The sequence below is a fragment of the Eriocheir sinensis genome, chromosome 17 (genome assembly GCF_024679095.1).
Source record: "Eriocheir sinensis breed Jianghai 21 chromosome 17, ASM2467909v1, whole genome shotgun sequence".
Lineage (NCBI taxonomy): Eukaryota > Metazoa > Arthropoda > Malacostraca > Decapoda > Varunidae > Eriocheir > Eriocheir sinensis.
Genome location: NC_066525.1, coordinates 13302861 through 13322860, shown reverse-complemented (window position 1 = coordinate 13322860; position 20000 = coordinate 13302861). Strand labels below are relative to the sequence as shown.

Below are 20000 nucleotides of genomic sequence, written 5' to 3'. Positions count from 1 at the left end.
AGAGAGAGAGAGAGAGAGAGAGAGAGAGAGAGGAAGTAAAGAAAGGCAGTTATTACAAAAGAACTAGATGAGAGAGAGAGAGAGAGAGAGAGAGAGAGAGAGAGAGAGAGAGAGAGAGAGAGAGAGAGAGGAAGGGAAGTAAAGAAAGGCAGTTATTAAAAAAAATAAACTAGATGAGAGAGAGAGAGAGAGAGAGAGAGAGAGAGAGAGAGAGAGAGAGAGAGAGAGAGAGAGAGAGAGAGAGAGAGAGAGAGAGAGAGAGGGAAGTAAAGAAAGGCAGTTATTACAAAAAAAACTAGATGAGAGAGAGAGAGAGAGAGAGAGAGAGAGAGAGAGAGAGAGAGAGAGAGAGAGAGAGAGAGAGAGAGAGAGGAAGGGAAGTAAAGAAAGGCAGTTATTAAAAAAAAAAACTATATGAGAGAGAGAGAGAGAGAGAGAGAGAGAGAGAGAGAGAGAGAGAGAGATATAGAGAGAGGGGGGGAGAGGGAAAGACAAAGATACACTAGCAAAAAGGAAAGAGAGGAAGACTGAAGGAGAAGAGGGAGAGAGAGGAGACGAGAGACAGAGGGGAAAGGGGGAGGAAAAGAGAAGGGAGAGAGGGGAGGGCATAGGAGGGCAGAGGATGCAGCTGTGCCCACCTGCAGATCTCTACCACCAGCTGTGCCTAAGGTTACTTATGAGGGAGGAAACGAAGGGGAGGAAGGAGAGGGGGAGGAGGGAGAAGGAAGAGGGGGGATAAGATAAAGGGGGGAATGGGGAGAGTGAAAAGGGAGAGGGAAGGGAGAGGGATGGGAGAGAAGGGAAAGAGAGGAACTAGATGTGAAGGAGAAGGGAGGGAGGGGGAGGGAGGGGTGAGGAGGAAGGTAAGAGGGGAGGAGGAGGAGGAGGAGGAGGAGGAGGAGGAGGAGGAGGAGGAGGAGGAGGAGGAGGAGAGAGGGGGGCAGATGGAAGGGGGCTGGGACGTAAGAAATGGCAATATTTACGAGAGAGAGAGAGAGAGAGAGAGAGAGAGAGAGAGAGAGAGAGAGAGAGAGAGAGAGAGAGAGAATGGTGCCATGCTGAGTTTAAACGTAACATGAATCTATATGCAACAGGGGCGAGGGAGCGAGGGAGAGAGGTTACAGGGGCTGCGTTTACCTACATCCCTATCGTGTGTGTGTGTGTGTGTGTGTGTGTGTGTGTGTGTGTGTGTAAAGGGACCAACAGCAAGTTAATCGAAAAAGAAAACACGGCGCCAGTTTAAATTAATCACACACACACACACACACACACACACACACACACACACACACACACACACACACACACACCTGAGAGAATAACGTCATTAACCAGCGGGAAAAACACGAGGAAACGAGGTCACGTCATTAGGGCCACGCCAGGTCACCAAGCCATTAACACGGTGGTGGTGGCGGAGGAGGAGGAGGAGGAGGAGGAGGAGGAGATAAAGAACAGAGAAGCCCAAGAACAAACATCAAACATCATCAAAGAGAGGTAAGGCTGCCATCAGAGGTTCCTTACGTGTCAAAAAAGAAGAAAAAAAAAATGGAGAGGCGAGCGTGGAAGGAAGGCATGGAGAGATTAGACCAAGATTATGATGAACCTTGAGGCATTATTTTTCTTAAGGGGACAAGAAAGAGAGGAAATAATAATAAAAAAATAGCCCGCAAAATGGCGAGTGTAATTTTGAAGTATGACCATTATGTGAGTTCGCAGTTCGCTTCCCCCACTCATCCATCCACTACTCTTTATGTGCCCTTATTTCTGCTTGTCTCCTAACTAAACCTGTATTCCTCTAACTTCTGCCCACTGTTGATTCTTTCGTCGGTATTATAAAACACTTTCGGTTCTCACATCAGCTATTTCTAAAGGATCAGTCGGGTTCTAATGAGTGTTTCTTTAGGTTCACGGCACAGCAGAAGAGTCAAACTACCACCAGGGTCATAAAACTACTCCTGGAAATGCCCAAAACTCCTACGGAAGCCTTGTCAAATATGTGAACTTGGGCGACGAAATGTTTAGTAATACGGCCCTTTTTTGTTTCTTCTTTCTCCATCTCCGTTATTTCTCACCACCGCCTTTGTTGATACATTTCACCCACTTCAGTTGTGTCTCCTTACTAAACCTGTATTCCTCTAACTTCTGTCCACGGCTGATTCTTTGTTTCTTATTTCACTCTCCGTTATTTATCACCACCGCCTTCTTAATACATTCCACCCACTTAAGTTCTGTCCTGTCACCCCTAAGTGTTCGCCGTTCAAAGGACTCAAAACTATAAGGATTGACTGAATTTTTCTCTTCGTCTTTGGTGAGTTTCATAGCCCCTGTATTGTTTTATATTGGTTTTGTTGTTTTCCTTTTCTGTACAACTAAGGATTTCACTTCTGTAATTACGTGGCCAGAACTGAACCTCATAATCAAACGAGAGAAAGAGGAGTAGTAGTCGGAGGAGGAGGAGGAGGAGGAGGAGGTACTGAAACGCGGAATAATTAACAACTATGTAAATAAATGAATACATGAATGAATAAATAAACATCTAAATAAACTAATTCATGGGACTAGAGAGCTTAATTTACAAGTCTGAGGTGCAATGGAGGAGGAGGAGGAGGAGGAGTGTGTCAGAGGGCAGCTCAGTCGCTACAAAATACCTGAAACCACTAAGTTATTCCGTGTGTGCTGTTTGGCTACTATGATCCCCTTGCCTTCCCCTCCCTTACTTTCCATTCCACTCCAATCCCTTCCTTTCCTTTCCTTTCCTTCCCTTCCCTTCCCTTCCCTTCCCTTTATTTCCATTTATCTCCTCTCCTTTCTATACCTAATTCCCTTCTCTCATCTCCATTATTTTCCATTCTTTTTCTTCCTTTTCTTCTCCTCTCCTTTGTTTGCCTCACTCACTTCCGCCTTCTTTATTTCCCTTCTTCTCTCTTCCCTTGTTCCCTTTCCTACGCTCCTTGCCTCTCCCTTTCAATCCTTCCTTTTCACTGTCTCCATTTTTCAGCGTTCTTTCCTTTTACTTGTTAATTTTTTTTAATCTTTTTCTGTTCCCTTTCTCTTTCATGACTCCTCTCTTCTTCCCTCCTCTCTCTTCCTCCATTCTTCCCTCCTTACCTCCTGTTATGGTTGTTCTATCTTCTCTTAATTCACCTCCTCCCTCCCTCTCCTTCTCAAGTGTCTCATTTCCTCCTCCTCCTCCTCTTCTATATCCTTGTCCCCTCCAATCCACTTGCCTACCTACCCACTTATGTCCCTTTTATTTGTTCGTTATTCTCTCTCTCTCTCTCTCTCTCTCTCTCTCATGCGTATCGTTTTTTTCAAAGTATTCTAATCTAATACTTTTTTTTTTTTTTTGCTTCTCTTTCGTTGCCAATCTGATATCGTTGTAAAATATCTGAATATACTTTTTTTGGTGTGTGTGTGTGTGTGTGTGTGTGTGTGTGTGTGTGTGTGTGTGTGTGTGTGTGTGTGTGTGTGTGTCCCACTTTACTATATTTTTATCCTGAACAGTCAATTACTTTTCCATCCCTTTTATTCTTCTTCCTTTCGTTTCCTTTTTCTTCCCTTTCCATCCCTTCTCTTCCTCATTCCTTTCCATTCTCTTCCTCCTTTTTCTTTCCCTTCCCTTCCTCCTTTTTTTTTTTCTTCCAACTGCTTTTCCCCTCCTATCCTTCCCTTCCTTCATTTCATTTCATATACTTCCCTTCCTCTTTTATCCCTTACCTTACCTTTCCTTCCCTTCCTAGTTCCTGCCATTCACCATTCACTTTATTTACCTGCCTCGTATCTTTCAACAACCTTTCCTTTCACTTTCCCCTACCCTTCCCTATCCCGAAATATTCGCCCCCTTTTCCCTTCCTCTCCAACTCCTCCCCTTCCCCCCTTCCTTCCCCTTCCAATTAAACGAGGAGAGCCTTTCATTCTTAACACAAAAAATAATATTCCTGCAGGTATATCAAGGCTTTAAAGGTGTACCAATTTGCTGCTTTACAGAATACACATCCGCTATCACCTCGATAAAAAAATATATATACCTAAAAAAAAAAAAAAAAAAAAAAAAAAAAAAAAAAACCAGGCCATAAAAATATATATTGTGGGGAAGAATAAAATGGTATCTTGCACGTTATCACACCGCACCCTTCACACACACACACACACACACACACACACACACACACACACACACACACACACAGTTTATCCAGCACCATATACATTTTTGGCTAATTTGGAGGAGGAGGTAGAGGAGGGGAGGAGGAGGTGGTGGTGGAGGGGAGGAGGTGGTGGTGGTGGAGGAGAAACCGAGAAAAAGGATGATGATGATGAGGAGGTGGAGAAAGAGAAGAGGAAGGGGATAGCTCTCTCTCTCTCTCTCTCTCTCTCTCTCTCTCTCTCTCTCTCTCTCACACCCACACCTACCCACCCACCCACAAACTCTAATAAATAAACAATAAAACATAAATAAATCAACAAAAACATCAAAATACAATCTCCCCTCAATAATAATAAAAAAAAAAAAATAATAAAATAAAGTCTACGGGCCACACCGCCAGAGGGCCACACGCACTCTACCTGGCCTGCGTTAGCTGCGGCGCCGGGGAGCAGAAAGGTGTCCGCGAGAGGGCTGGAAGCACGTACCTGTGGGAGGGGAGAGAGAGAAGTGGTTAGAGGACGTATAGGGCGTGGTGATGATGATGATGATGATGATGATGAGGAGGAGGAGGAGAAGAATAATGTTCACGAATATATAGGAAGGTGTGTGTGTGTGTGTGTGTGTGTGTGTGTGTGTGTGTGTGTGTGTGTGTGTGTGTGTTCAAGGGTTTAAGTTCAGATAACCATAAAATGCGATAAGGAGGAGGAGGAGCAAAAAGTGGAGGGAAAAGAAGGGGTGTGGCAGAGATGGAGGAGGAGGAGGAGGAAAGGGGGGATATATAAAGGATGATGATGCATTTTGCCCACACCCACACGCAACCCCCCCCCCCCCCACACACACACACTTTACACACACACACACACACACACACACACACTAAACTTGTAAATTATTCAACTAACTTCAAGGGACACTTTGCACACACATCATTCCCTCATCTGTGTGTGTGTGTGTGTAAGGGAAACTGCAACAAGTGATAAAAAAAATATATATACAAAAAAAACGAGTTGAGAGAGAGAGAGAGAGAGAGAGAGAGAGAATGCATGAATGAATGAAGCAATCTTGACCTCATATAAACCAGACAGCAAGACAGGTTTTGTGTGTGTGTGTGTGTGTGTGTGTGTGTGTGTGTGTGTGTGTGTGTGTGTGTGTGTGTGTGTGTGTGTGTGTGTGTGTGTGTGCTGACCTTAATGACAAACACGACCACTTCTCTCCCTCCCTCCCTTTTTTGTTCCTTCCCGTCACCTCACTCTTCATCTCATCTCCCCTCATCTCATTCTTCTCTCCCCTCTCTCCTCACCCTGCCTCACTCCCTTGCCTCCCCTCACAACCTCTCAACTCTTTCTCTTCTCCCCTCTCCTTCCCTCATTCCCTTTTCTTCACCCCCTTTTCTCTTCTTTTTTTGACCCTCACTAACACTACTCTGTCTACCTCCCTATTCTCTCCCTCACAACCTTTCTTCATTTCTACTTGTTCTTTTTTTTTCTCCTCTTCCTCATCCCCTTTGCATATACCTCCATGATCTTTTTCTCCTCTCCTCTTTCCCTCATCTATTCTTGTTCTTTCTCTCTCTCTCCTTCCCTTTGCACTGTGCATCCCTTCACCTCTCTCTCTCTCTCTCTCTCTCTCTCTCTCTTCGCTCTTCTATTTTTCTCTTCCTCCCCTCACTCCCTCTTTTTCCTCATTAGTATACCATTCACCTCCCTCTCTCCTCTCCCTCACTTTTTATTTGTTCTCTTTCTTCCCCTTCCCGTTCACTAATACATCCTTCACCTTCCTCTCCTCTTCCTACTCCTCCTCCTCCTCCTTTCGTTCTTCCCCCACTTCGCAAGGACACAAGAAAGACGTATGAAAAGAAGCACAGAGCAGGTAAGTAAATAAAAAGGTTTGTATACAGAAAACGTGTGAGTAAATAAAGATGAGTTAATAACCGCCTGAATTACCTGTACAATGAGGTAATTTAATGTGTTGGTTCGTTGTTCGTTCGCATTATTAGTCTCGTGGAAAAAAATAAAATAAAATAAATATATATACGTGTACAGCATTCTTCGTAATTACACGGCGAATAATGTTGTTTGGTTAGAAAAGAAGTGAGCATAATAGTTTAAAAATGTAATATGTGTTTTTTTTTATCCCTTAGTTAAATAAATACAAAGATGCACACACACACACACACACACACACACACACACATTCCTTAAGAGTTGACGCAATCTTTTATTTTCTCTGTCCTATCTTTCCCTTTCCCATTGTCCCTCCCCACCCCTTCCCTCCTGTCTCCCTTCCTCTATCCCTTCTCTTCTCTCCCTCCCTCCCTCCCTTCACCTCTTCTCCCTACCTTTTCCTCCCTCGCTTTCTCTCCTTTTCTTTACCTTTGTCTTTTCTCTTCCATGCCATCCTCATATCTCCCCCTCCCCGTGTGTGTGTGTGTGTGTGTGTGTGTGTGTGTGTGTGTGTGTGTTGCGATAATGGATGGAGACAAGGGAGGGAGGGGGGTGGGGGTGACGGGGATGTTTACATTACGTGCTTGTCATGGGGTTCATTCTTCCGTGCGCGCGCACACACACACACACACACTACACCCAATGAACTTGACTCCCTTCCCCCTCTTTCTCCGCCCCCTCTCCCTTTAAACGACCTAACAAACCTCTCTCTCTCTCTCTCTCTCTGTTAAGAAAATGCGGACACGTGACAACTTCATTTCTTCTTCTTCTTCTTCCTCCTCTCTCTCTCTCTCTCTCTCTCTCTCTCTCTCTCGTCTTTTCTTCCGCCTTCCGCCTTTGAGTCGAAGCGTCTTTGCATGTAAATGAAATTGCTTACACACGCAGACGGAGGAAGGAGAGAGAGAGAGAGAGAACCATCTCCATTTCTTTAACTTTGAATTAATTTGTCATGGTAATACGAATAAACAGTATGTGTGGGATGGCGATAATGTAACGAAATTGATAATAGAAACAGCAACACGGTATCACTACTCTGTTGTACTTGCCTTCTTTACAACAGGAGCAATTGTGTCAACTACACTTCCTCCCTCTTTGGAATGTCAACTACATTTTCCTCGACAGAGGGGGCAACCTTCTCAACGAGCTTCCGTTGAGTGACAACTTCTTCCTCTGTTGCGGTAGGAGTAATCTTTTCGACAACCGTCTGATTTGTCACAACGGGAGCTTTTTCCTCTGTTACGGAGGGGGCAACCTCTTCAACGACCTTTTCCTCTGTTACAACAGGGACTTGTTCTTGCTCTTTGGGAACAGTGACAATCTCTTCTGTCCCCGAAGGGGCTGCCTGTTCACTAACTTTCTTTGACCGCGACAGGAACTTTTTCTTCTGTCGCCGCAGGGGAACCTTTTCAATAACCCTTTCTTGTGGGGCAGCCTGTTCAATGACTTTCTCTTTTACCACAACAGGAACTTTTTCTTCTGTTGCCGAAGGGGCAACCTTGTCAACACTCTCCTGTTGAGGGACTACCGGTACTTTTCCTTCTGTCACAGAGGGGATAAGATTCTCAGCCTTTTCTTCTGTTACGACAGGGACATTTTCTTGCATCTTGGGGACACTGACGATCTCTTCTGTTGCCGAAGGGGCAGCCTGCTCAGCAACCTTCTCTGTTGTCGCAACCGGAACTTTTCCTTCTGTCACAGAGGGGATAAGATTCTCAGCCTTTTCTTCTGTTACGACAGAGACATTTTCTTGCATCTTGGGGACACTGACGATCTCTTCTGTTGCCGAAGGGGCAGCCTGCTCAGCAACCTTCTCTGTTGTCGCAACCGGAACTTTTCCTTCTGTCACAGAGGGGATAAGATTCTCAGCCTTTTCTTCTGTTACGACAGAGACATTTTCTTGCATCTTGGGGACACTGACGATCTCTTCTGTCGCCGAAGGGGCAGCCTGCTCAGCAACCTTCTCTGTTGTCGCAACCGGAACTTTTCCTTCTGTCACAGAGGGGATAAGATTCTCAGCCTTTTCTTCTGTTACGACAGAGACATTTTCTTGCATCTTGGGGACACTGACGATCTCTTCTGTCGCCGAAGGGGCAGCCTGCTCAGCAACCTTCTCTGTTGTCGCAACCGGAACTTTTCCTTCTGTCACAGAGGGGATAAGATTCTCAGCCTTTTCTTCTGTTACGACAGAGACATTTTCTTGCATCTTGGGGACACTGACGATCTCTTCTGTCGCCGAAGGGGCAACCTTGTCAACAATCTCCTGTTGAGGGACTACCGGTACTTTTCCTTCTGTCACAGAGGGGATAAGATTCTCAACCTCTTTTTCTGTCATGACAGGGACATTTTCTTGCTCCTTGGGGACACTGACGATCTCTTCTGTTGCCGAAGGGGCAACCTGCTCAGCAACCTTCTCAGTTGTCACAACCGGCACTTTTCCTTCTGTCACAGAGGGGATAAGATTCTCAGTAACTTTCTTTTCTGTAACAACGGGGATGTTTCCTTCTGTCACCGTAGGGGGAACCTTTGCAAGAACCTTCTTCTGTGTCACAACGGGGAATCTTTTTGTTACCACCGAAGGGGTGACGTATTCAACAACTCGATGCACAACGAAGACTTTTCCTTGTCTCACCGAGGGCACACCCTTTCTAACGACCTTCATTGGCCTCACAGCAGGGACTACCTTTCTAACGACCTTCATTGGCCTCACAGCAGGGACTACCTTTCTAACGACCCTCATTGGCCTCATAGCAGGGACTACCTTTCTAATGACCCTCATTGGCCTCACAGCAGGGACTACCTTTCTAACGACCCTCATTGGCCTCATAACAGGGACTACCTTTCTAACGACCCTCATTGGCCTCATAACAGGGACTACCTTTCTAACGACCCTCATTGGCCTCATAGCAGGGACTACCTTTCTAACGACCTTCATTGGCCTCACAGCAGGGACTACCTTTCTAACGACCTTCATTGGCCTCATAGCAGGGACTACCTTTCTAACGACCTTCATTGGCCTCATAGCAGGGACTACCTTTCTAACGACCTTCATTGGCCTCATAGCAGGGACTACCTTTCTAACGACCTTCATTGGCCTCATAGCAGGGACTACCTTTCTAACGACCCTCATTGGCCTCATAGCAGGGACTACCTTTCTAACGACCTTCATTGGCCTCATAGCAGGGACTACCTTTCTAACGACCTTCATTGGCCTCATAGCAGGGACTACCTTTCTAACGACCTTGCCTTCTTGGATGACAGGGGCGGCAACTGGTTTTTGTTCTATCCATTGGGTCGGCGTAGGACTTGTTTCCTCAGCCTTTGCCTTTTCTTCCTCAATCTTGTTCTTCACGTCGCTAACTTGGTGCTTCAGGTCTTCAGCTGTTTCTTTAAGATGTCCTTCGTCACGAACCTCCTTGATGTCGCCATTACACACATTCTTAACGACTTCTTTTTGAATTACAGTTTCTTTCTCGACATCTTTTCCATCGCCCTTATATGTAACATTCTTACTTTCCACGGATGTCTCGTTAGTGCTATCCTGTGAAGGTAATTTTTCTTCTTTCTCTTTAACTACAATTTCATGCGTTGTATTGTCGGGCAGAGTCTCCTTTCTTTCCTTTGTTTGTTCTGCCCTCAGAAGCCCATCACCCTTCTCTGTAATATTCTTCGTCTCCACAGATGTCACTGTAGTGCTGTTCTGTGAAGGCAATATTTCTTCTTTCAATACATCTTCATTCGTTATATTGCTGGGCAGAATCTCTTTTCTTTCCTCTGTTATTTCTGTCTTCAGAAGCCCATCACCCATCTCTGTAATATTCTTCGTCTCCACAGATGTCACTTTAGTGCTGTTCTGTGAAGGCAATATTTCTTCTTTCAATACATCTTCATTCGTTATATTGCTGGGCAGAATCTCTTTTCTTTCCTCTGTTATTTCTGTCTTCTGAAGCCCATCACCTTTCTCTGTAATATTCTTCGTCTCCACAGATGTCACTTTAGTGCTGTTCTGTGAAGGCAATATTTCTTCTTTCAATACATCTTCATTCGTTATATTGCTGGGCAGAATCTCTTTTCTTTCCTCTGTTATTTCTGTCTTCTGAAGCCCATCACCCATCTCTGTAATATTCTTCGTCTCCACAGATGTCACTTTAGTGCTGTTCTGTGAAGGCAATATTTCTTCTTTCTCTTTTACTAAGACTTCATGCGTTGTATTGTCGGGCAGAGTCTCCTTTCTTTCCTCTGTTATTTCTGTAGTTTCTGTTTTGTTTTTACCTTGGTCATCCTTCGGAAGAAGAAGAGTTGCAGCTTTATCGTCCTTCGGCTTTTCTTTAGTGTCATTAGTAAGTACTGTTGCTTCCTTCTTTATAACAACCTCCTCGTTTATTTCATTGCCCTTTTCGTCCGTTACAGTTTTCACGTCCACCGTCTGTGTTAAGGTTCCGTTGTCTGGAGTGCTTTGCGTCACCGTTTCGCTCTCTGTGACATGTTTTTCGCCACTTTCTTTACCTTTCTCATCAACAACGACTTGTGCTTCCGTAGTCTTTGATACATTTCGGTTGGGCTGTACGTCAGTCTCTGTCGTCTTTTCAACGACTGTCTTGTTTCCTGTTAAATGCCCCGCCTCGTCTGTATTGTTAATGACTCTTCTTTCCACGGTCTTGATGGTGTTATGAGTGCCATTTTCCAAGCTTGGCTTCATGCTCGTTAGATCATAAACTTTGGGTAACTCTTTGAGTCCCCCCTCGTCTTGTTTTCGGCATGGGTCCACATCGGTGTTTTCCAGGGTAAGGGAGGCCGCCCCGTCCTGCGGGAGCCCCTTGGAGCCCCCTCCGTCGGCTAGTGACTGCCTGCCGGCTCCCAGATTTCCCAGCACCAAGACCAGCGTCCACACTACGAAGAGCTTCATAATTGGCGATTGTGACGTTATGAAATTAAAAAGAATTACGGTTTTGTGGCAGAAAACCGCTTTCGTCACCTCTGGGATTGAGAACAGAATGGCCTCCAGAACCCGACCGGGCAGGGAGTGTCGAACGAACAGAAAGCGCACATACACACACAGCAACGTTGATCACTCCAAACTCTTCACGCTACAAACTAACCTGAGAACAAGAAACAACGGAAAAACAATTCAAGCAAAGCGATGCAATACCGACATCGGCAGGAGTTATTTCTCGAATAGAGTTGTTCGCCACTGGAACAGCCTTCCTGCTGAAGTGGTTAGCGCAGAGACCATCAACTCCTTCAAGAAACGCATTGATCACCACTTTGCTGCAACGGGTGTGAACTGAACGTTCCCAAGAGAAGGTACACAAGTGCTTTAATCCTTCCCTGCAAGCCACTCCTGTGGCAAACGGATTTATTAAATCACTGAACGCAGGCAGCCTAGTAATGAGCCAACAGGCTTTCTGCTGCCTGCTAGTCCATGTTTCCATGTTTCCATGTTTCCTCCTCCTCCTCCTCCTCCTCCTTCTTCCTCTTTTTCTTCTTCTTCTTCCTTTTCCTCCTCCTTCTTCTTCTTCCTTTTCCTCCTCCTCCTCCTTCCCTTTCTTCCTTTTCTTCCTCCTCCTCCTGTCAGCACCTCCCCGCCTCCCTGCCTGCCACGGACGGGATGCATCAGTAAATCTTTTCCTTTCCACCTCTCAACGACTTGCATACACACGTCACTCTCAATTGCTGGCGCTGCTTTCTAATGCTCCTCTATTGTTTTATTTATTCTCTATTCTTATTTATTCTTTTAGTCTATTCTTGCAGGTAGCTTGAGTGGGGGCGGGGACTGGGGAGGAGGGGAGATAGTGAGAGGGGGGAGAAGGAAAATGGAGGGGGGGGGGTCTACTCTGTTTTTTTTTTTATATATATTATTACTCCTGGTAGTGTCGTTAGTATTTTTTTATTTGTTTGTTTTTGGTTTAGCTGTTATTTTTGTTTTGTTTTTCTTCACCTCTAAAACCACAACCAATACCACTGTCTTCTCTTCTTCCTCTTCCTCCTCCTCCTTCCTCCTCATGTTCTTACCGAATCCACCAAACCTGTTCTCTCTCCTTCCCCCTCCTCCTCTTCCTCCTTTTTTCACATATTATGCAGAAAACCACCGCAGAGAGAGAGAGAGAGAGAGAGAGAGAGAGAGAGAGAGAGAGAGAGATGGGGGAGGGGTAATGTGAGAATGGGAGGGGAAACGTGAGAGAGGAAGAAAGAGGAGACGGGTGGGAGAGGTTGCACAGTAGGAGGAGGAGGAGGAGGAGGAGGAGGAGGAGGAGAAGTCACCTATCGTTCATTAATTAAGGTGCACGGAAAGAAAATTAGTAAGAAAAGAAAATTAAGCAGGAAAAAAATAATAAAAAAGAGAATGATGAAACGAATCTCTCTCTCTCTCTCTCTCTCTCTCTCTCTCTCATAACATTCTTTTTCTTCTCTTTTTATCTTGTTTACAGCCGCTTAAATTCTTCCCTTCCTCCTTTTCCCCTTTTCTCTCCCTCCCTCCCCCTTAGCTGTCTTCATTTACCTTCTCTTCCCTTCCTTTCCCTTCTTTTCTAGTCCCTTCACTCCGTCCTTCCTTCCTTCCTTTACTATTCCCATTATCTTTCCTTTCCTTCCTTTCCTCTTCTAATCCTTCATTTCTCCCTTCCTGCACTCTTTCCGCCCCTTCTTCATTATCTATCTATCTTTCTTGTTTCCTTCTTTCTCTCCTTTCTTTTTCCTACCCTCCCTTATCTCTCATTTTTTTCCCTCCCTCTCTCTTCCTTCATTGCCCCTCTCTCTCCTTTCCCTTCCTCCCTTTCTCTTCATTCTTTCCCCACGTCTTTCTTCCTGTTCCTTCCGCCACCCCTTTACTCTCGTCTTATCTTGTCTTCCCTTCCTCCTCCTCCTCCTCTTCTTTTTCCTTGCCTCACAGCTTGTAGCACGTCAAAGGCAGTAAAGTTTGTCAGGAAAAGCGTCCAAAAAGTAAAGAAATAAAGCCTTGAAGATACAGATGACAAGGTGAAGCAAAGAAATCTCTCTCTCTCTCTCTCTCTCTCTCTCTCTCTCTCTCTCTCTCTCTCTCTCTCTCTCTCTCTCTCTCATTATCTCCCCCTTCCTCCTTCCTTCTCATTAATCTCCTTCCTGAATCTTCTTGCCCTCCTTTCTCTTCTCACCTCATTCTGTTTCTCCTTCTCCTTATTTCCTGTTCTTCTCCTCTTCTCTCCTTTCTTCTCTTCACATCATTCGTCATATGTTTTTTCTCTTCTCTCTTTCCTTCTCTTCTCATATCATATTTCTCCTTCTAACCTTTCCAGCAATACTTCCTTTGTTTCTTCTGTTTCTTTCTTCTCCTCCCTCCTTCTCCTCTTCCTTCAATTATTTCTCCTTCTGCAATACTCCCTTTGTTTCTTCTGTGTCTTTCTTCTCCTCCCTCCTTCTCCTCTTCCTTCAATTATTTCTCCTTCTGCAATACTCCCTTTGTTTCTTCTGTGTCTTTCTTCTCTTCCCTCCTCCTCCTCTTCCTTCAATTATTTCTCGTTCTCACACCCTTCGTCTTTCTAAACTTTCAAGCAATACTTTTCCTTGTTTCTTTTCATATGTTTCAGGCAGTGAGGTGTGGGAAAAGTAAGGTTAACAGGATACTGGAGCGTACCCCTGTACCGAAGGTAAACGAGGATCAAGCCTCTACCAGTAACCCCTGAAACTACATCTCACCCCATCGTGAGCAGTCCAATTTAATACTAGCTTTTATTTATTTATTTTTATTTTTTATTTTTATGATTCAACTACATACACTGTTTACTGACCCTTTTTCGTTTGTCTCAGGCAGCCTGCAGCACGAGTACAACCTGAAGACATTAGTTTCCCCCACTCTTCTAACTATTTCCTGCCGGCACGTTGCCGGAGGGAGAGGTGGGTGGGGAGGAGCCTTCATCTATTCTATCCTGTCCTACCACACGTAGATTACTAGTAGCAGCGGTAGTAAACAGACACCCTCGCCATAGACCGACAAGTCTTCTGGTGCCTGTTCTTCCTATGTATTCCTATGTATTCTCATTCTCCTTTTTTTTTTTCCGTCCCGCCCTTCATTTCCTTTTTACATCACTCGTCTTTTTAACCTATCCAGCAACATTTCCCTTCTTTCTTTTCTTTTCCCTCCTCTTCATTTCTTTCTTTCCTTCCTTCCTTCATTAATTTTCTTTACAACCTCCTTCTCCCTTACTTAGCGTGTCTTTTACGAAATATATCCAGAGTGACAGCAGTGAAAGCAATATACTCTCTCTCTCTCTCTCTCTCTCTCTCTCCATGGGCGCTCACGGACTAGGGATTACTTGTGATTGGCGTGGAGGCAATAACAGGTGAAGGGGAGAGGGAGAAAGGGAGGAAAAGGAGGGAGAGAAAGATGGAAGGAAAGAGAGAGGAAGGGAGGAAGGGGAACAGAAGGGTGCATGAAAAAGGGATTATAAATGGAGTGAAAGGGAGGAAGAGAGGGAGGAATATGGAAGGCAGGAGGAAGAGAAGATGAGGGAGAGGAGAGAAAGATTGAAATAAAGGATAAAGAGGAAGAAAAAAGAGGAAGAGAAGAGGGAAGTGAAGGTAAGGGATGGAGAAAAGAAGAGGTAAGAGAGAGAGAGAGAGAGAGAGAGAGAGAGAGAGAGAGAGAGAGAGAGAGAGAGAAAATCGAGGTAAATAACGGTAACGAAGTCATTAAGCACCGGTGTCTTTTGTTCTCTCTCTCTCTCTCTCTCTTCGCTCTATAAACCCTAAATGTAGTCCGGAAAAGCCCTGTTATTAGTTATTCATATTTTTTTTTTAGTCTTCGCTTTGAATAATTATGAAACAAGACAAATTAAACTGCAATATATTCCCCTCTTCCTCTTCCTCCTCCTCTACTTCTTCCTCTTTCGCTCCCGCCACCACCAGCCATTTTCACACAAACAACGTCAGCAAAATTAAATCGACACTCGCTCACAAACACCACCCCGAACACACACACACACACACACACACACACACACACACACACACACACACACACACACACAAAGGGTTTAGACACAACATAATTATAATGTTCTTTTTTCTTCTTCTATTTTTGCATGTTATTTCCCTTCGTCCCTTCTTTTTTCCATCACCTTCCCCTCCCACTTTTTTTTTCTTTACCTCTATCTCTATCCCTTCTTCTCCTCGCTTTCTCCTTCTCCCTTCATCTGTTTTCCACCTTCTCTCCTCCCATTTTTTTCTTTCTTTCCTCTATCTAGTTTTCATTTTCCTCTCTCTATATTTATTTTTCATCCCTTCAGCCTCCCTTTTCATCTCCCTTCCCCTCTTCTTTCCCCCCAGCCAGGATCTTTCTCCTTTTCCTTCTTTTCAACCTCCTTTCCCTCCCTCCCTTTATTTTCTTCCTCTTTTTTTCCTTGCTCATACCATACTCACCTCTCTACACTTCCTCTGTTTCTTTTTCTTCCTCTTCTGTTTTCGTTTCTTTCGTCATTTCCTTCTCACAACACTCGTCTTTTCAACCCTTCAAGCAATATTTCCCTTGTTTCCTCTTCTCTCCATTTCTCTTCCCTTCTACCTCCTCTCCCTCGCCCACTATTCCCTTCAGGCAAGTCAGAGGTCACGGGTCAGGTCAGGCAGAGGTCAGCAAGTCAGCGCGGGGTCACGGAGGCTCTGCAGCGATCAGCAGGACTTAATCGGCGAGTCGGACACGCGTGCTGGATCCCCTTATGGCGGTGGGGGGGAGGGGGGGAGAAGGTTCGTGATGGGTGATTCAGGGGAGGGGGACGAGGGGGGGAGTGAAGCTAAGAGAAGGGGGTGGTGGACAGTAGAGGGAGAGGGGAAGGGGAGCAAAGGAAGGCGGGTGGAGGGGGAGAAGAGGGGGCAGGGAGGGGGTGTAAATTTAGGGGGGATGGGAAGAGAAAAATGTAAGGGAGTAATGGAAGGGGTGAGGGTATGTGTAAGGCCTGTAAATGGGTGTGAAGGAGGAGGTGATGGGGGGAATGAGGTGACATGTGTGACGGGGGGAGGTAATGGAGGGGAGAGGATGTTGAGGTGATGGGGGGGCGGGGGGGAAGAGAGAAGAGAGGGGCGAATGGATGGGGGTGACGAATGTGTGTGTGGAGGGGATCAGGTTGTAAGGCAGGGGGGGAGGGGGGGGGGACTAAGGAGGGAAGTGGGTGTGGGTGTGTGGGGCCACCGCTATTCACAGGTTGTCTGCCCACGCCTCAACACAATGGACGAGAGCTCACGCCACGCCTCCAGTCACAATATGGATAAACACGGTGAGCTTCTCGTTTCGTTTACCTTTTTCCTCCTCCTTTCTTGCATTTCTCCTTCTCCTACTCCTCTTTCCCTGAACTTCAACTCTTCCTTCTTCTCCTTTACTCTTTTCTTTCCTCTCGTTTCATCTTCCTTTCCTCTTCCCTTTTCCTTCCATTTCCACGCTTCTTTCTATTCCTTTCATTTCCCCTCTCTCCATTCCTGATCTTTTCCTCTCCGCTCCTTTCCTTTCCTTTCTATTCTTTTTTTCCTCTTCTACTCCTTTCCTTTTACATACCTTCCTCTTCTTTCCTTCCTTCCTCCATCTCTTCTCTCGTCTTCCTCTTTTTCTCCCTTTTCGCTCATTCTCCCAATTCTCTTTTCCTCCTACTCCCCTTCTCCCCTCTCTTCTCCATTTTCACTTATCCTACAACCCTCTCCTCTCCACTCCCTCCCTCATGTCCTTCCGGCTGTCCAAAAGGCTGGCGCACTACTAAGACTTCAAACCGAGTGCACTAATGAATCGTCCACTCTCACTCTCTCTATTACTCTCTCTATCCCTCTGAACGGGCGGCGAGCGTGAGCACCTGTGAAGGGAGGCGTGACGTGAGGCGCTGAATGGAGGGTGTGATCATGGGGTCTCCGCTACACTTGACCCGCTGAAGAGTCGCTTTGTCACTCCGCTCCACTGAAGGTTGTGAGCTGATGGATTGGTGGGACTACATAAAAGTGACTGAGGAAGTGACGGAGTTCTCTGTCTGCCTGCCTGTCTCTTTCTACCTATCTATCCATCTATTTATCTCTCGTTAGTTCACTGTGATCGACCAGGTAAAGATAAATGAGTGAGAATGGTTTAGTTTCCTTCGTTTATTCTTGACCAGCGGAAATACAGAAAAAAACAGCAGACGGACAGTTACACACACACACACACACACACACACACACACACACACACACACACACACACACACACACACACACGGCAACGCTAAAACGCAATGTCAAGGTAATGTTACGGCTTTCTACTCCTTTAATTACGTCAGTTTCGCACCTTCCCATAACGCCCCCCCCCCCTCCCCCCTCCCCCGCACCGTCCCTTCCCCCCAACCCCGCACCAAACCAATGATCATATTCTTAAGCATTTCGGCGCCCAAGTACACACGTATGAGAAGGCTTTCGTAGGAGTTTTGAGGATTTCCAGGGGTACTTTTATGACCCTGGTGGAAGTATGATCATTCTTCTGTACCATGAACCTATAAAAAACACTCATTAGAACCCGACTGATCTGCTTATCGGGCGTTTGAGAATAGCTGATGTCAGAGGTGGAAGAGTTTGCGAATCCTGACCCATGCCCTAACGAAATCATACCACACAAACCACACAAATACACACACACACACATCGTCTTCCTCCACCAAGCCAGCGTTTCAAGCCACCTCAAGCCAAGCCAAAACAGCCAAATCACACCACAGCGAAACCCATACTTTTTTGTTTTGTTTTTAGGGGGGACAGCATCAAAGGAACGCACCCACTCTCTTCCGTGTGTGTGTGTGTGTGTGTGTGTGTGTGTGTGTGTGTTCCATTCTTCCCTTGATGCAAACGGAACAAAACGGCGGACGAAAGAGAGCAGATCGTTGAGGGTGAACTAGGCTGCTTCTTTTCATCCTAAGCTGCCATTGTTCTCATTCTGCAGAGTCAGGGAGGAGGAGAAGGAGGAAGAGGAGGAGGAAGACTCGCTAATTCAATGGGTCCCGGAGGAGAGCATGGCAACAGTGAGTGAGTAAGCGAGTGAGTGAGTGAGTGTGAGTGAACGAGTAAGGGAAAGAAGATAAAAGGTTCATTACACGATTCCTCTTCATATTCTATTCACTTCTTTATTATTGTTATTATTACCATTATTATCATTGTTATTCACTATCAACGATATTTCACGATTCTTAAAGTTCATACACGATTTTTTCTTCGCGTACTTTTTACCTCTATCATCGTTATTACTATTACTACAATTACGGTCATTATTATTCATTGTTTTTCTTTCAACGCTATTTCCCTTCCTTCACTAAAAACGAGAGATAAACGGATTGACTGATTGATTATTTGAGCGTTCATCTTGGCGCCGCAACTGCTGGGTCATATGGCGCCGAAGAGATAAACGGACGGAGGGTAAAAAGAATAAAGGATAGAAAAATAAATAAGAAATTGTACAAGAAAAAGGAAAAAACATAGAAGGAAAGAGATGAGAGAGAAAAAGGAAAGAGTAAACAAAGTAATGCAGAGACAGCAGGAAAGAGAAGATGGAAAACGCGAAAAGATGAAAAAGCGGAAGGAGAAAAGGGAAGAGGAAAAATGAGAAAGAAAAGTGTGCAGGGAAATGAGATCACGTTTTCTTTGGTCTTCCTCCTTCACTGCAACGAGGACAGACTTGAGAGAATTCATTATTTATTTCCTTATGACAAAGAAATCGTTAAAAGGCGAACGCAAAAATGTCGAGTATACTTTTCCGGTCTTTAGATATAGATCATTAATTTTACTGACGAAGAAGAATACGAGAGGAGGAGGAGGAGGAGGAGGAGGAGGAGGAGGAGAAAGACAAGGAGGCAAGAGATGAAAAGGGGAAAAAATGCGTAAGTGGAAAGGACTAATGAAAAAAAAAATGTTGTCCAATGTAGAAAATAATTAAAAGACAGAAAGAAACTGAGAAAGCAATATAATGTGAAAGGGTATAAAATAAACAAGAAAAGGAAAAAAAAGTTGAAGGTATGAGATGAGGGAGAAAGAATTAGAAGGAAGAGGAAACAGACAAAAGCAAAAGAATGTGAGTGAGGACAAAGAAAAGGAACTATGAGAGAGAGAGAGAGAGAGAGAGAGAGAGAGAGAGAGAGAGAGAGAGAGAGAGAGAGAGAGAGAGAGAAGAATGACAAAAATAAGTTACCTTCATCAATACAGGAAGGCAGAAGAAGGGAGGGAGATAAAACAGAAGAGAAGACGTAAAAAATGAAGAAAATAAGAAAATAAAAGAACAGAGGAAACAGATAGAAAGCATGTGGAAAAAAAAAAAAAAAAAAAAAAAAAAAAAAGGGCACGAAATGAGAGCGGTGTATAACCTAACGTGAAAGTGGGTTCTTTTCTCTTTCTCTTTCTCTCCTTTAGGTCAGTAGATATGTTGGTGAGTCACGTTAGTCTGTCGGTAATTACAGAGCACGGGACGCAGTACACTCACGTCGTTACTCTTTATCACCTCGCTCATCTCCTTTCTTTCTTCTCGCCTCACCTCGACTCCACTTTTTTTTTTTTTTTACAGCAAAGGAGACAGTGCAAGGGCGTAAAAAATAAATAAATAAATAAATAAAAATATAAAAAATAAAAAAGCCCGCTACTTACTGCTCCCGAATAGAGGTCAAAGGAGTGGCCAAAAAGAGAGGTCAGTTTCGGGAGGAGAGGTGTAATGATACTTGACTTATCAGCGTTATGGCGAGGATGAAAAATGAGTGAGTATTGTTCTTAGTTACGTTGTTTATTATTGTTATTATTACTGGCATTATTATCATTATTATTCTTTCATTATTTCCTTTTTGCTGTACGTATTGTTGTCTATATATTATGATGGCGTTTTGTTATCATTGACATTATTGTTATGACTATTTTTATCATTATCACTGCTGTTAATCGTAGTAGAAATAGTAGTAGTAGTAGTA

At 44.7% G+C, this 20000-nt stretch overlaps 2 protein-coding genes across 51 annotated transcripts in view; both read right to left on the bottom strand.

Moving 5' to 3' along the window:
* The window catches only part of LOC126999968 (neuroglian-like), a 45259-nt gene extending 40628 nt beyond the window's left edge, over window positions 1-4631 (bottom strand). The window contains exon 1 of the mRNA XM_050863279.1: window positions 4567-4631. The gene's annotated coding sequence lies outside the window, so the exon portion shown is untranslated. The remainder of the gene's footprint in view (window positions 1-4566) is intronic.
* Window positions 4632-7075: 2444 nt separating this feature from the next.
* Window positions 7076-11544, bottom strand: LOC126999963 (titin-like). 50 transcript variants are annotated; one of them, XM_050863239.1, is made up of 4 exons: window positions 9329-11544; window positions 9005-9055; window positions 8888-8965; window positions 7076-8809 (listed from the first exon to the last, which is right to left on the bottom strand). In XM_050863239.1, exons 1-4 carry the CDS (start codon window positions 10991-10993, stop codon window positions 7166-7168), a joined length of 3438 nt encoding a protein of 1145 aa, XP_050719196.1. In that variant the 5' UTR covers window positions 10994-11544; the 3' UTR covers window positions 7076-7165. The 50 variants fall into 50 exon arrangements, with proteins under 50 accessions (XP_050719196.1, XP_050719212.1, XP_050719218.1 ...); XM_050863255.1 differs by lacking the exon at window positions 8888-8965 and adding an exon at window positions 8822-8848 and having other exon boundaries at window positions 7076-8743; window positions 8966-9055; window positions 9329-11538; XM_050863261.1 differs by having other exon boundaries at window positions 7076-8782; window positions 8939-8965; window positions 9329-11538.
* Between the last annotated feature and the right edge of the window lie 8456 nt (window positions 11545-20000).

Bases quoted from the DNA above. Each gene is read 5' to 3' on its own strand.
- LOC126999963 (XM_050863216.1), bottom strand. From the start codon at position 10,993: ATGAAGCTCTTCGTAGTGTGGACGCTGGTCTTGGTGCTGGGAAATCTG. The intron at 9,017-9,055 runs GTCGTTAGAAAG...AGGCCAATGAAG, and splicing joins CTGCTATGAGGCCAATGAAG to GTCGTTAGAAAGGTAGTCCC. The intron at 8,744-8,938 runs GTCGTTAGAAAG...AGGCCAATGAAG, and splicing joins CTGTTATGAGGCCAATGAGG to GTCGTTAGAAAGGGTGTGCC.